This window comes from Pseudophryne corroboree, chromosome 4 (assembly GCF_028390025.1).
Source record: "Pseudophryne corroboree isolate aPseCor3 chromosome 4, aPseCor3.hap2, whole genome shotgun sequence".
Classification (NCBI taxonomy): domain Eukaryota; kingdom Metazoa; phylum Chordata; class Amphibia; order Anura; family Myobatrachidae; genus Pseudophryne; species Pseudophryne corroboree.
This window is the reverse complement of record NC_086447.1, coordinates 68,594,111-68,611,093: the sequence shown is the minus strand read 5'-3', so window position 1 is coordinate 68,611,093 and position 16,983 is coordinate 68,594,111. Positions and strand designations below refer to the sequence as shown.

At 44.8% G+C, this 16,983-nt stretch overlaps 1 protein-coding gene across 1 annotated transcript in view; it reads left to right on the top strand.

The window, feature by feature from the left end:
* Positions 1-6,895: 6,895 nt before the first annotated feature.
* LOC134911108 (cysteine-rich venom protein-like) overlaps positions 6,896-16,983 on the top strand; it is a 51,192-nt gene continuing 41,104 nt past the window's right edge. The window contains exons 1-3 of the mRNA XM_063919480.1: positions 6,896-6,974; positions 8,815-8,862; positions 12,509-12,625. Of these exons, the coding sequence (XP_063775550.1) occupies positions 6,918-6,974; positions 8,815-8,862; positions 12,509-12,625 (222 nt within the window). The 5' untranslated portion in view covers positions 6,896-6,917. The remainder of the gene's footprint in view (positions 6,975-8,814; positions 8,863-12,508; positions 12,626-16,983) is intronic.

Sequence of the window (16,983 nt, the reverse complement as noted above, 5' to 3'; positions counted from 1 at the left end):
GGATCATGGATAGATCCTGAATCGTTCAAAGTCGCATCTGGAGCCAACAAGGAAACTGTCCTTCCTGGCGATGATCCTCGACACGGAAGTACAGAGGGTGTTTCTGCCGGAGGGAAAGTGTTGGTGATACAAACATTGGTCCAGGATGTCCTGAGGCCAGCCCGGGTATCGGTTCATCAGTGTAATCGCCTTCTAGAGAAGATGGTTGCCTCCTACGAGGCTTTACAGTACAGAAGATTTCATGCACGGTCTTTCCAACTGGATCTCCTGGACAAATGGTCGAGATCTTATCTTCACATGCACCAGAGAATACGTCCGTCACCGAAAGCCAGAATATCGCTCCTCTGGTGGCTGCAAACTTCTCACCTACTAGAGGGTCGCAGGTTCGGGATTCAGAATTGGATCCTCCTAACCACGGATGCAAGTCTTCCAAGGAAGGTGGTCAAGCCTGGAATTCATCCTTCCGATAAACATTCTGGAACTAAGGGCCATGTACAACGGCCTTTTACAAGCGGCACATCTTCTAAAAGATCAGGCCATTCAGGTTCAGTTGGAGAATGTAACGACAGTGGCCTACATAAACCGTAAAGGCGGAACGAAGAGCAGAGCGGCAATGTCAGAGGTGACAAGAATCATCCTCTGGGCGGAAAAGCACGCGGTGGCGCTGTCAGCTATCTTCATTCCAGGAGTGGACAACTGGGAAGCGGACTTCCTTAGCAGACACGATCTCCATCCAGGAGAGTGGGGCCTCCATCCAGAGGTGTTCGCAGAGGTGACAAGTCTTTGGGGCGTACCTCAAATGAACATGGTGGCCTCACGCCTCAACAAGAAGCTTCGGAGGTATTGCTCCAGGTCGAAGGATCCACAGGCAGTGGCGGTGGACATCCTGGTAACTCTGTGGGTGTTCCAGTCAGTGTATGTGTTCCCTCCACTTTCACTCATCCCAAGGATTCTTAAAATAATCAAAAGAACAAGAGTTCAGGCGATCCTCATTGCTCCAGACTGGATGTAATGCACGCACAATATTGGTGGCGTTGTCCGATATCATAAATCCCCAGGAGAGTCTAAGTGGGGTAAGCCATTGTGCGATGTTGTCCCTCAGTTTCCGTAAGAGGTTGTCAGCGATGTGCCTCTTATGGAAACTGGAGATACAAAGCGTAGCCTGCCTAGGAACAAGCTGGCATTTGTGAGATGCTGCTACTGGTGCCGCGGCTATTGTTGTTGTGGGAGGCAATACATCTACCCAGTGGGATGTTACAGTCATGTAGTCCTTAGTTTGCCCTGCTCCACTTGTCCACATGTCCGTGGTTAAGTGGACATTGGGTACAACCGCATTTTTCAGGACACTGAGGACACTTTTCTTAATGTCCCTGTACAGTCCGGGAATGGCTTTCCTAGTGAAGTGGAATCTACATGGGATTTGGTACCGGGGACACACTACCTCCATCAATTGTCTAACTCCCACTGCACTAATGGCGAATACCGGACGCACGTCTAACACCAACATAGCTGTCAAGGCCTCAGTTATACGCTTTGCAACAGGATGACTGCTGTCATATTTCATCTTCTTCGCAAAGGACTGTTGGACAGTCAATTGCTTACTGGAAGTAGTACAAGTGGTCTTCCGACTTCCCCTCTGGGATGACGATCGACTCCCAGCAGCAACAACAGCAGCAGCAGCAGTAGGCGTACCACTCAAGGATCCTCCGGAGGAATCGGTTAGGAGAGGACTCCTCGATCATGCCAGTGACATGGCCTGCAGGACTACTGATGTTCCTGACTGAGGAGGAAATTGACGTTGAAGGAGTTGGTGGTGTGGCTTGCAGGAGCTTGGGTACAAGAGGAAGAAGGGATTTAGGTGTCAGTGGACTGCTTACACTATTACCCAAAGTTTCTGAACTTGACAATGACTTCTGATGAATGCGCTGCAGGTGACGTATAAAGGAGGATGTTCCTAGGTGGTTAACATCCTTACCCCTACTTATTACCGATTGACACCTGTTGCCCGTATTTGTGGAGAAATAATTCCACACCAAAGAGGTGGCTTTTTTGGTATTTTGCCCAGGCATGACAATGGGCTTATTCATCCCATGGTCAACAACTGTCTCCCCTGGTGCCTGACTTAAACAAACCACATCACCATCAGAATTCTCCTCGTCAACTTCCTCCTCAGCGCCAGCAACACCCATATCCTCATCCTGGCGTACTTCAACAGTGACATCTTCAATTTGAATATCAGAAACTGGACTGAGAGTGCTCATTACAGCACTTGAAGAGGACGTGCAGATGGTGGAAGAAGCCACCTCTTCCTGTCCAGTGTTGGGAAGGTCAGGCATCGCAACCGCCGACACACTTGGACTCTCCATGGGAATTTGTGATACCATCTCAGAACGCACAGTTCTTTGCTGTGCTTTTGCCAGCTTAACTCTTATAATTTTTCTAGCAGGAGGATGAGGGCTTCCATTATCATGTGAAGTTCATCCACTAGTGATGAACATAGGCCAGGGCTTTAGCCGTTCCTTGCCACTCCGTGTCGTAAATGGCATATTGGCAAGTTTACGTTTCTCCTCAGACCATTTAAGAAAAAAAAATTTTGGGTCATTTTACTGAACTTTGGCTTTTTGGATTTTACATGCCCGCTACTATGACATTGGGCATCGGCCTTGGCAGACGACGTTGATGGCATTTCATCGTCTATGTCTTGACTAGTGGCAGCAGCTTGAGCACTAGGAGGAAGTGGTTCTTGATCTTTCCCTATTTTATCCTCCAAATTTTTGTTCTCCGTTATCTCTCTGGAGTTATATAACACAATATGTGGCACAGGAGAGCGTACTCCTACGCCACACAAGGCAAACTCTATAAAAATTATTTGGATTAAATATTAATAACCCCTTTATTTGGAGTAAATAATATACAGTACGGGACAGCACCAATGGACTTATACAGCAGTACCACTGGACTTATACTGCAGTACCCCTGGACTAATACAGCAGTACCCCTGGACTTATACGTCAATTCCACTGGACTTATACGGCAGTACCACCGGATTTATATGGCAGCACCACTGGACTTATACGGCAGTACCCCTGGACTTATACGGCAGTATCCCTGGACTTATACGACAGTTCCACTGGACTTATACGGCAGTACCACTGGACTTATACGGCAGTACCCCTGAACTTATATGGCTGCACCACTGGACTGGACTTATATAGCAGTACCCCTGGACTTATATGGCAGTACCCCTAGACTTATACGGCAGTACTGCTGGACTTATACGGCAGTTCCACTGGACTTATACGGCAGTTCCGCTGGACTTATATGGCAGTACCCCTGGACTTATATGGCTGCACCACTAGACTGGACTTATACGGCAGTACCCCTGGACTTATATGCCAGCACCAGTAGACTGATGGCAGCAAAGGACACCACCACTGGTTTATGGCAGCACAGGACACCACCACTGGACTTATGGCAGCACAACACAGCACCACTGCACTGGACTTATACAGCAGCAGCACTGGGCTTATGGCAGCACAGGACACCGCCACTGGACTTATAGCAGCACAGGACACCACCACTGGAATGATGCAGCACAACACAGCACCACTGCACTGGACTGGACTTATACAGCAGCACTGGACTTATGGCAGCACAGGACACTACCACTGGACTGATGGAGCACAAGACAGCACTGGAATGACACATAAGAGTAGGTCACCATACCACTTTCCCGCACAGACACTGAGGAGACACGTCCTCTCGCTACACTCTCCAATTCCGGAGTGAAAATGGCGGTGACGCGTGGCTCTTTATGTGTAATCCAAAGCTTGCGAGAATCCGACAGCGGGATGATGATGTTTTGCCTCATTTTGGTTTCCGAGTATGGCGGAAAAACCTGAGCCGGGCTTGGATCCGGGCTCGGGACGTGACGTTCGGTAGGGTTCGGTTCTCGGGGAACCAAACCTGCTCATCTCTATTATATATAGATGTGAAATTGGCCTCAGTGCTCCATACAATTCCTTTTATGCCAGCTATGGTGTATACAGTACATAGGGGGTTATTCAGATTTGTTAGCAAACCCAAAAATCAAGCAACTGGGCAAAACTTTGTTACACTGCAGGTGGGGCAGTTGTAACATGTGCAGAGAGAGTTAGATTAGGGTGGGTTATATTGTTTCTGTGCAGGGTAAATAATGGCTGCTTTATTTTTACACTGCAATTTAGATTTCAGTTTGAACACACCCCACCCAAATCTTATAGTCAAGATTGACTTGCCTGCACAGTCTATCTTTTCTTGCGGTATCGCAAGCTGTGTACACACCATGCGATTTGCACTAACTTTCCTGCTTTCCTTCCACTTATTGGCCATTTGTATCTGCCCCCAGGGAGGAGGAGGTGGTGGTGGAGTTGCAGGTTAGGTGGTGCTTGGCTGAAGCCTTGCCTGGTCATCTTGCATCAGCCCTGCAGGTACTGTAAGCAGGGCCGGCAACAGAAATCTTGTAGCCCCGAACAGCGATATCTCTGGGGCCCCCCTCAGAAACGGTTATTAAATAAATATATATATACTTATATATAGAAATATATTAATATGTACAGTATATCTCTCCTTCCTTCCCCCCACACACGACAGTCTGTGTCGCCCTTTCTCCTTCCTCCCACACACCCCACAGTCTGTCTCTCCCCAATGACTCCATGCTGCATTCTCAGCTCCCCCATATCATGCCAAAGCCCTGTATCCCCTCACCAATCCACTCTTACCCCAGGGAGAGACTCACCTGTGCTGCACTACCCAGTCCTGAACACTGCACTACAGGTACCATGTGGCCCTCAAACCCCACCGTAAGGGGCCAGTGCAGGGCATGGGAATCCTGGCCAGCGGGCTTCTGCCATGTCCCGTAACTGCCTGCAACAGAGCTGGAACCGGAAGAGTGAATGCACACTCGTGCCACACAGTCACTGTGTGTGAGAGGCTGTCAGTCTGAAGCTGGACCAACACCACCTACAGCTCGCTGCCCTATTTGGACAAAACGGCTCACATCTTTGCTGGGCACTAAGTGGCATATACTTGGGGCCCATCAGATCCCTCGGGCCCGGTACAGTTGTCCCCTTTGACCATCCCCCCCCCACCCTGTCGCCGGCCCTGACTGTAAGCACAGATTACTTAATTTAATATTTTTTTCTGAATTTCTCATTAAGAAGCTTCTGACCTAGCGGTGTCGTGATTCAAGAAAGCTTGTGAAACACTAGCCGATAGCTTAGAGCAGCAGTTCTCAACTCAATTCCTCTAGTAACCCCAACAGGTCATGTTTTCATGATGGACAATCAGCAAAAAGATGAAGTTACGATTAGTAGTACTGAACCTCAACAGGTCATATAATACCACGGACGTATAATGCGCCTCATGTAGTCATTATCGGAAACATGTTGCAGGAATGCAAAGTGCAGCCCTGTGTTATATTAGGTCATATTATAATATTGTGTGTCTATGTTCACACAATCAGGAAATGTTCCCTGTACCTGTCTTATATATTGCACGTCCAGCCCCGGCTCATCTATATCACTGGAGGTTCTCTCTAAGATACAGACCTCCCTGGAGAAAGAGGCTGGATCATAATAAAGGTAATATTACATATGAATTGTCAATAACTGTTTAGACCAGGCATAAAATTGCGCTTTAATGTATTAATATTATTAGAACATTAATTGCCAGGGTATAGTTTACTTTTTTGTTTTATGTTTTTGTCTGTTTTCCAAAAGTCTTCAAATTTATCTTCTATTTTTTTTTCAATAAAAGTCGCACGACCACAGCTTGTCGTTACAAAAACAAAGGGATTTTAACGTATATTCGGGGAGATGTACTAAGCTTGAAGAAAGATAAATGGTTGTATTTATGAAGCCTTTGATGGAGAAAAAGTGAAGAGAGAGAGAAAGTACTGACCAACAAGCTCCTAACTGTCATTTTTCAGCCTGTGACAGTTGGGATGACAGTTGGAGGCAGTTGGTGTTGCTCCTCTACTTGAATTTCGGACTGCGCTGCATCCCCACCTCTGAGCTTCCAATGTATCTCTGTCCACTTGGGTGGGGTGTGTTCAAACTGAAATCTAAATTGCATCGTAAAAATAAAGCAGCCGGTATTTACTCTGCAAAGAAACAAAATAACCTACCCAAATCTAATTCTCTCTGCACGTTACATCTGCCCCACCTGCAGTGCACATGGGGGTCTATTTACTTCGATATAAAGTGAACAGAGATAAAGTACCAGCCAATCAGCTCCTAACTGCCATGTCACAGGCTGGGTTTGAAAAATGACAGTTAGGTGCTGATTGTCTGGTACTTTATCTCCATCGACTTTATCTCCATCCAAGGCTTAGTAAATAGCCCATTAGAGAAAGGTTTTGCTTTTGCTATCCATGCTGAATCAGGCCCAATATCCAGAGAGTACTCTTTGGGTGAAAGCCTAGGTCAGCAGCAAATTTATATGTCACAGGGTAGATTTTGCAGGATTAATTGGGGCTTATTTTCCAATATCTAGATCCTGCAGCAGAACCCACCACTGGGGGAGATATATGAAATGGAAAAAGATAAAGTATCAACCAAGCAGCTTCTGTCATTTTCAAACACAACCTGTAACTTGACAGTTGGAAGCTGATTGGTTGGTACTTTCACTCTCTCCATTTTCTCTCTCTCCCTGCGGTGAAAATGCAGGGAAAATGTGGCTATTCAGTTTTACAGTACATGAATGTGGTATTCGACTTTTACAAGACACATTTAGGAGGTGACACGTAATTGCAAGCAACAAAGCAACGCGTGTTTAATCTGCGTCCCAAACATAATTTTTCTAAGAGAGAAAAAAAAAATGTCAGATCGTAACAAAATCATAATTGAAATGTTTTTGTTTTTAATCCCCCCAGAAAAATGATGCTGATTGTAATTGTGTGTTTGGCGAACTTTTTGGAGCTCCCAGTTGTACAGGTATGTGTATAATAATTCTGTATTTAATACTCGGTACACATGAAATAACACACTACGGGGGGTATTCAATTGTTTGAAAAGTCAGTTGGGTGTCTGTTTTTTTCCTATCTAATAGACAGGAAAAAACAGACCAGACACCCAACTGACTTTTTAAACAATTGAATTCCCCCCTACCTGTCTGATAATGGAATTACTTCCAGTGCTTATTGTACAGCTCCGACATTGTAGCTCTGGTTGTGTCCTACAACATAGGTTACATACTGTACAGTAGTGTTACCAATGTTTCCGGGATTGTCCCAAGGAGTCATCTCAAGTTATCACATTAGCTCTCACTTTGGATGGGGATGGGGGGGGGGATGAAGCAGTGGGAGGAGATATCTCAAATATTGGAGATAGATAAAGCGCGGAGTAATAAAGTACTAACCAATCGGCTACTAACTGCAATGTTACAAACTCTATGGGGGACATTTACTAAGCAGTGATAAGAGCGGAGAAGTGAGCCAGTGGAGAAGTTGCCCATGGCAACCAATCAGCACTGAAATAACATCTATAATTTGCATACTATAAAATAATACAGAGCTGCTGATTGGTTGGTGGGGCAACTTCTCCACTGGCTCACTTCTCCGTTCTTATCACTGTTTAGTAAATGTCCCCCTATGTTTGAAAAATGACAGTTAGGAGCTGATTGTTTGGTACTGTATTTCTCTCTACTTTATTTATCTCCATGGTTTGATATATATATATATATATATATATATATATATATATATATATATATCTTTGAGAGATATAAGATGGAAAAGTTGCCTAAAACAACCAATCGGCTTGTGCTGTAACTGACACTTATCTAGCATATGCTGCTGGTGTTTAATATAACTTACCTCTTCAGTGAGGCCCTACGGTGCCTCTTCTCAGCGGCACCCTCTGCACTATTGTTGGCTGCCTACCACTGCCAGCAATGGACGGCTGTGTGATGTGCATGCACGATGGCCTTCTGAGCACGCCCATTGCACTTTCTCCCGGCCGGGGATTCAGCAAAGCCTGGAAGGCGGCATTAGAGGCACGGTGACAGTAACCTAAGATCACTGCTGTTTGCTAAATACCAGAGGACGCGCTGTAACTGCTTTAGCGAGAGCAAAAGGGTCATGTGAAATGGAGCCTTGTTATCCACTTACCTGAGGACTCCTAGTTTTTACCAAAAGGCCATTGCAAAATTGTTGATTTTTTATTTTATTTAAATAAGTTAATAAAAAAAAAAATAATTAAAATATTTTCTTAAAAAAAAAAAAAAAGTATGCCCAGGGGGTATCCTTCATCACCCTTTGTCCATAGACTCCCCATTGTAAATTTATCTCCAACCGCAATTGAGTAAGATAAGATTAGAGGAGGACCTGCCCGCACATGCAGAACAGACCTCCTCTATAAAAGCCGGGGGACACAAGAAGGATAGTTCCAACATAGTCAACAACCTGATAATTTTTGATAGATGCCTCCGAGTCGTCAGCACGTCGGCTTAATTCCGCAATTTTTACACGCAGCGTTTTACGGATCATATTGGTGGTGCACATGCGCCCAATTCAGTGTGAGCCCCATATGTTGCTATGCCAGACTATTGTACTGACTTAATAGTCACTGTGTTATAGGATAGGAAAGTAGTTTTATGGGGGAGGGGGGGGGGGGGGGGGTTGGGATATGGTATAGTATGTCCTCTTTAAAAGGTTTGATACACCTCTCCCACTGTATACTGTACATGTTATTAAAAGAAGCAAAACAATAACTTAAAAAAAACTATTTACAGAGAAGCACGTTATGTTATATTACCTCTGGACTTTAATTACAGAGTGAAAACGGAGCTCACTATGATGATCCTAAAAACGACACAATGCCGGTGAGTTATTATCACAGTGGTTAACCTACCTTTCTGTTTCCGGTGGGGTAGGGGGGCACTAGGGTATTGCACTGCATAGGACCAAAATGAAGATGGCAATAGGCTTCTATTGGTCCACAGGGTCACACCCCCTGTAGCAGACAAATTCTCCAGGTTAACCCCATTGTGGCTGTGCTCAGCGATTTTATCCGATAACAGAGACATGGGGGTATATTTACTAAAATTCGTATATGTGTCGATTTGGAGGGAGATTAAACATGAATGATATCGAATGTGTGAATTTGCAACTTTTTGAATTTTTTACGCCAGATTTACTATGCTGTCGTATTCTGCATTTTCGTTTTTTCCGATGTCGATGTCATTCGTAATTTCGGCCAGTGTTTTACGGGAGTGAATAGTAAAACACTGCCGACATTAACACAATGAGTCTCGCCGGATCTGTGAGATCCGTGCAGGGCTTCATTGTGCACCTTTTGAAAATATTAAAAAGTGTTAACAATCAAGGAAAAATTTGCGTGGGGTCCCCCCCCCAAGCAAAACCAGCCTCGGGCTCTTTGAGCCGGTCCTGGTTGTAAAAATATGGGGGGAAAATTGACATGGGTTCCCCCATATTTGAACAACCAGCACCGGGCTCTGCGCCTGGTCCTGGTGCAAAAAATACGAAGGACAAAAAGCGTAGGGGTCCCCCGTATTTTTTGAACCAGCACCGGGCTCCACTAGTCAGAGAGATAATGCCACAGCCAGGGGACACTTTTATATAGGTCCCTGCGGCCCTGGCATTAAATCACTAACTAGTCACCCCTGGCCGGGGTACCCTGGAAGAGTGGGGACCCCTTAAATCAAGGGGTCCCCCCCTCCAGCCACCCAAGGGCCAGGGGTGAAGCCCGAGGCTGTCCCGTCCCATCCAAGGGCGGCGGATGGGGGGCTGATAGCCAAGTGAAAAAAGAAGAATATTGTTTTTGTAGCAGCACTACAAGTCCCAGCAAGCCTCACCCGCAAGCTGGTACTTGAAGAACCACAAGTACCAGCATGCGGTGGAAAAACTGGCCCACTGGTACCTGTAGTACTACTACAAAAAAAATACCCAACAAAAAACAGGACACGCACACCGTGACAGTAAAACTTTATTACATACATGTACACCTACATACATACATACTTACCTATGTTCCCACGAGGCACGGTCCACTTCTCCATGTAGAATCCACGGGGTACCTGTGAAAAAAATTATACTCACATAATCCAGTGTAGCTTGTGTCCTCTTTATAATCCACGTACTTGGCAAAAAAAAAAAACCTCAACCCCTCACCGCAAAGTTCCCACCTTTGGATACAATGTAGCGCATAGGCGCTACAGTGTATCTCTGCCGTGCGCTGCCTGTCAGCTCTGGAGTGCAAAGCCAATCAGGAGAGTGCCAAGACGTGGCGCCCCCTGATTGGCTGAAGGGACCCTCTTTGACAGGAGTCACGGGGGGTCTTGCCAGTCGGGGAAAGGAGTCCCATGTGTAAACATGGGTCCCCTTTCAGTGCGTGGTTCGGGTTTCCGGTTTGTTTTTTTGCCAAGTACATAGATTATAAAGAGGACACAACTACACTGGATTATGTGAGTATAATTTTTTTCACAGGTACCCCGTGGATTCTACATGGAGAAGTGGACCGAGCCTCGTGTGAACATAGGTAAGTATGTATGTATGTAGGTTCGCATGTATGTAATAAAGTTTTACTGTCACGGTGTGTGTGTCCTGTTTTTGTTGGGTATTTTTTGTAGTAGTACTACACGTACCAGCGGGCCCGTTTTTCCACTGCATGCTGGTACTTGTGGTTCTCCAAGTACCAGCTTGTGGGGGAGGCTTGCTGGGACTTGTAGTGCTGCTACAAAAAAACAATATTCTTCTTTTTTTCACTTGGCTATCAGCGCCCCATCCGCTGCCCTTGGATGGGGGGGACAGCCTCGGGCTTCACCCCTGGCCCTTGGGTGGCTGGAGGGGGGGACCCCTTGATTTAAGGGGTCCCCACTCCTCCAGGGTACCCCGGCCAGGGGTGACTAGTTAGTGATTTAATGCCAGGACCGCAGGGACCTATATAAAAGTGTCCTCCGGCTGTGGCATTATCTCTCTGACTAGTGGAGCCCGGTGCTGGTTCAAAAAATACGGGATACCTACGTTTTTTGTCCCCCGCATTTTTTGCACCAGGACCAGGCGCAGAGCCCGGTGCTGGTTGTTCAAATATGGTGGAACCCCTTTCAATTTTTGCCCCATATTTTTACAAACAGGACCAGCTCAAAGAGCCCGAGGCTGGTTTTGCTTAGGAGGGGGGACCCCACGCAATTTTTTTTTTTTACATTTTAACACTTTCCCACCACTTCCCACTGATAAACATGCACGGGTCTCATGAATCCGTGCATGACTATCAGAACACGGTAAAAAAAAGCAGGTCTATTTGAAAACTGCTTTTTTTTACGATTTGTATTTTTTCACGGCAGTGTTTGGCTATTGCCGGCAGTGTTTGTGATTTAGAATTTTTAGTAAATTACCGAGTTGTATCAAATAACAGGCGTGTTTGACCGATGGTGTATTCATTCGTATTTTTTAACTTTGACTTCCAAAAAAATACGAATGCCCTCATCACTGCCGAGATTTGAGTTTAGTAAATTCCCGAGATGACACTTTGAAGAAAAAACACCAAATCGGTCAAAATCGGGAGCTTAGTAAATATACCCCATATACTGTATGTGTGATCACAGTTTTTCTTTTGACTCATAAGTGAATATCTTAAAAGCATATTTGAAGGACTGAATTGCTTTATAGGCACTAAAAATAAAAAATAAAAATGATCCATCCGGATGTTTTCTAAAAAAATAAAAAAAATAAAAATTGAACAATTCATGATACCATTATAAATAGCCTTCCTTTTTTTCCCATCACCAACCAAGGAACCAATTAGACATTCACTGTGAACCATAGCAAAGTATTTGTTTGGGGCGAACATGTACATGATACACTGTGGCGTTATTAGGTTTTATTTATTTATTTATTTAATAAAATAAAAAAAACATTGAAAATGTTCTGACCATCTACAGTATAATAATTAAACTGACTTAAACATCAACCATCTAATTCCATGAACAGTCTTCCCGAGGGCTAAATTGTATGTTACAGCAACATTGCAAAATAAAATAGTTTACTTATTTTTTCTAGATTATACTATTTCATTATGTTTTATATATATATATATATATATATATATATATATATATATATATATATGTAATCTTCCCTTAAATGCACTATTTAAAAATGTTTTGATATTTGTGAAGCTTAAAATAAAAAATGAAGCCATGTAATAAATATGCAATTAACGGCAATATAAATCATACAGTATTTAGTATAATAATAATAATAATAATAATAATAATAACAACAATAATAATAATAATAAATAATAATCAAATATTAATAATAACCAAAAATGATACATTATATCAATGGTTTGCATATGCGGTCCTCAAAGCACCCCAACAGTTCAGGTTTTAAGAATATCCATCTGTGCACAGGTAGGGGTATCAAGAAAACCTGGACTGTTGGAGTGCGTTGAGGACCGCATTTAGGAAACACTGCATTATGCTGTACCTCTTGTTACTCTTACAGAAAAACGCTATTTTACCGGGTCAGTTATATGAAATACCAAATGTGAGGAATAGAAGAGATACAAAAATGTCAGCTGGAAGACAAGTTGTTGTATCTGCTGCTGATATTGAAAGCATGGTGAGTATGTGATAGATAGATAGATAGATAGATAGATAGATAGATAGATAGATAGATAGATAGATAGATAGATAGATAGATAGATAGATAGATAGATAGATAGATAATTAAGAAATATATAACCTATTTAGGGGTTTTACTCAAAGTCAGAAGACACTGATATAAAGTATAAGTCTATATATTGTGAGGTAAAAATGCATGTAAACTCATATATTTACACTAGAATGTACTTTTATATTACGAGGTAAAGAGAGATGTATAATTTACAGTATATATTTACTCTGGAATGGATATGTAATGTGAGGCAAAGATATGTAATTCATATACTGCATTTAAACTACAGATATATTGGTGCATCGTGCTGTGTGGATGGGTGGTCCGCTGACCGCCCGTACATTTCACATAGAAACATAGAATGTGACGGCAGATAAGAGACACTTGGCCCATCTAGTCTGCCCCCTTTTTTTTTTTTAAATCATATTTTTACCTCAAACCTTATTTGATCCTTATTTCTTTGTAAGGATATCATACCTCCCAACATGATCCTCTCCAGGAGGGACAGAATGCTCTGCTCCTGGACTTCCCTCTTAATGTATGATTGCAGGCACCTGTGCTGAAACACCTTTCTTATCCATTAACTAGTTCAACACAGGTGCGCCCGGCAATCATACAGTAAGAGAAAAGTCCAGAAGCAGAGCATTGTGTCCCTCCTGGAGAGGGTCATGTTGGGAGGTATGTACTTATGTCTATCCCATGCATATTTAAATTGCTCTACTGTCTAATTAGTCTCTACCATCTCTTATGGGAGGCTATTCCACTTGTCCACGACCAGTGCTGTAAGTATGGTGGTACTGCATACCGGTAAGAAATTGCCAGCCGGTATGCAGTACCGCTGGCCCGACTGACATACTTGCAGCTGCTGCTCTGCTGTGGGTAAGGAGAGGAGAGCGCAGCACGCTGGGGGGCACATCTGGCACTGTGGGGGCATATGTGTATCTGACACTGTGCATATCTGGCACTGCGCTGGAGTGCATATCTGGCACTATGGGGGCATATGTGTATCTGGCACTGCACTACTGGGGGCATATGTGTATCTGGCACTATTGGGGGCATATGTGTATCTGGCCCTCCATATGTGTATCACGCCCCCATTTTCACTGGCCACTCCCAATTCGGCGCACGCACACAGTACCACTAAGAAATTTTTTATACTTGCACCACTGTCCATGACCCTTTCTGTGAAGTAATTTTTCCTCAAATTTCCCCTGAACCTCCCCCCCTCCAGTCTCAGTACATGTCCTCGTGTCCTATTGCTTCTCTTCATTTGGAGAATGTTTCCCTCCTGGACTTTGTTACGACCATTGGTATATTTGAAAGTTTCTATCATGTCCTCCCTTTCCCTTCTCTGCTCCAAACTATACATATTGAGATTTCTTAGTCTTTCTGGGTATGTTTTGTGATGTAGGCCATGCACCATTTTAGTTGGCCTTCTTTGTACACTCTCTAATGTATTAATATCCTTCTGAAGATATGGCCTCCAGAACTGAACACAGCATTCCAGATGAGGCCATACCAATGACCTATACAGTGGCATTATTACTTCTTTCTTCAGCCTTGCTGCTCCTGCAGGAGGCAAGATGGCGGCAGCTGCGTGTGACGTCACGCAGTTGCCCGGATCACGCCCCCGTTTCTAAGCCACGCCCCTGCAACTCTTCATCTGTGCCTTTGAAACGGAGAGTTGACGCTCCCCCCCCCCCCCCCACACACACACACACACACACACACACACACACCGCGAACGCCTCTGCCTGATTGACAGGCAGACTTTCACATTTTCTGTTTGTGCCCACAGAAAATGCAGGCGCATGCGCAGGACGGGCCCTGCGATTGCGCCCGCATCCTTTTAGTAATATTTGCAGTTGGATCGCTTATCGCAATCCAACCTGAATTAGGTCTAATGTATTGATTATGTATGGGGTGCAAATACTCATATAGTGTTTACACAGCAGGCATAAATCGCAGTATAAAGTATCACTAATGCAACAAGTTAATATGATAAAGAGATCTGAGAATATTAAAGTGGAAAAAAGGGGTATAGATAAGTGTAGATCCCCCCAATATAGTATCGGAAGGATGGCTGCTGCACACCATATGCCAGGGGGCAGTGAATGATGTTTGACTGGATCTTCTATCAATACCTTGTGGTATGAAAAAGAAAAACAGACAACTGCTGTTGGTTCTGCCTCTGGAGTGAGTCTGATACAATGTAGCGCAGACTGACGGACACAGGGGACAGTCTTAATGAGAGTGTCTGAAAATAGTAGATAATATGTAAAATGATACGAAGAAAGAAAATGCAGGGCGCTGCTTCTTGCTGTTTTTGGTGTATCCACAGTGGACAGCAGGTGAGCAGACCTGAGTCGAGTTCCCAAATCAGAGGATTGTAGCATAGGAGAGTCTGTGTGACATATACAGGGTGCAGGGTGAAAGTAGTGAAAATTGTGCACAGACTATCCCTGAAAAGAAAACCCCTGTAGGATCTCCCAGTCAGTGCTTCAAAGAGTTGCCTCTGGAGGAGTACACTGTATACTGTAGTGCTGTGTTGACCACCAGACACGTGTTGCACCTGGAAGTGGCTTTTTAAAATGGTTGACCCTTCCAGGTGAAACACGTGTCTCTTAGTCTGGAGTCACCACATCGCTATGGTGTACTCCTCCGCTGGCACCACTGTGAATTGGCTTAACCGCCTTTAACCACTTGCCTGGCATTGCATCTGATGCGACCAGTGGTGGCTCCAGAGGTGGGTCTGCAGCGCAGTCCAAAGTTCAAATAGAGAAGCCACACCAACTGCCAGTGAGGCAGTTTGGGGTGACAGTTGGTGGCAGTTGGTGCGGCTGCCCTATTTGAAACTTGGACTGCCCTGCAGCCCCACACTTGGTGCCGCCACTGGATGTGACAAAAAAAGCTGGGTCGCATCTGTGGTGGCCAATGGTGGGGGGTGCAGGGTGCAAAAATAAGATTTTAAACCTACTGGTAAATCTTTTTCTCGTAGTCCGTAGAGGATGCTGGGGACTCCGTAAGGACCATGGGGATAGACGGACTCCGCAGGAGACATGGGCACTTTAAGAAAGACTTTAGGTTTGGGTGTGCACTAGCTCCTCCCTCTATGCCCCTCCTCCAGACCTCAGTTAGAGAAAATGTGTCCAGGGGAGACGGACAGTACGAGGAAAGGATTTTTGTTAAACCAAGGGCAAGATTCATACCAGCCCACACCATTCACACCGTATAACTTGTGATAAACTAACCAATTCACAGTATGAAAAAACAACAGAGCATCAGTCAGAGACCGATGAAACTATAACATAACCCTTATGTAAGCCAAACTATATATAAGTCTTGCAGAAGTAGTCCGCACTTGGGACGGGCGCCCAGCATCCTCTACGGACTACGAGAAAAAGATTTACCGGTAGGTTTAAAATCTTATTTTCTCTTACGTCCTAGAGGATGCTGGGGACTCCGTAAGGACCATGGGGATTATACCAAAGCTCCCAAACGGGCGGGAGAGTACGGATGACTCTGCAGCAACGATTGAGCAAACAGGAGGTCCTCCTCAGCCAGAGTATCAAACTTATAGAACTTTGCAAAGGTGTTTGAACCCGACCAAGTAGCAGTTCGGCACAGCTGTAGTGCCGAGACCCCTCGGGCAGCCGCCCAAGACGAGCCCACCTTCCTAGTGGAATGGGCCTTGACCGATTTTGGTAACGACAATCCAGCCGTCGCATGCGCCTGCTGAATCGTGTTACAGATCCAGCGAGCAATAGTCTGCTTTGAAGCAGGAGCGCCAACCTTGTTGGCTGCATACAGGACAAACAGTGCTTCTGTTTTTCTGACTCTAGCCGTTCTGGCCACGCAAATTTTCAAAGCCCTGACCACATCAAGGGACTCGGAATCCTCCAAGTCATCTGTAGTCACAGGCACCACAATAGGTTGGTTCATATGAAAAGATGACACCACCTTAGGCAAGAATTGAGGACGGGTCCGCAATTCCGCTCTATCCATATGGAAAACCAGATAGGGGCTTTTATGAGACAAAGCCGCCAATTCCGACACTCGCCTAGCCGAAGCCAAGGCTAACAACATGACCACCTTCCAAGTGAGATATTTTAACTCCACTGTTTTAAGTGGTTCAAACCAGTGCGACTTAAGGAAACTCAACACCACGTTAAGGTCCCAAGGTGCCACCGGAGGTACAAAAGGAGGCTGAATATGCAGCACTCCCTTCACAAAAGTCTGTACTTCCGGGAGAGAAGCCAATTCTATTTGAAAGAAAATGGGTAAGGCCGAAATCTGAACCTTAA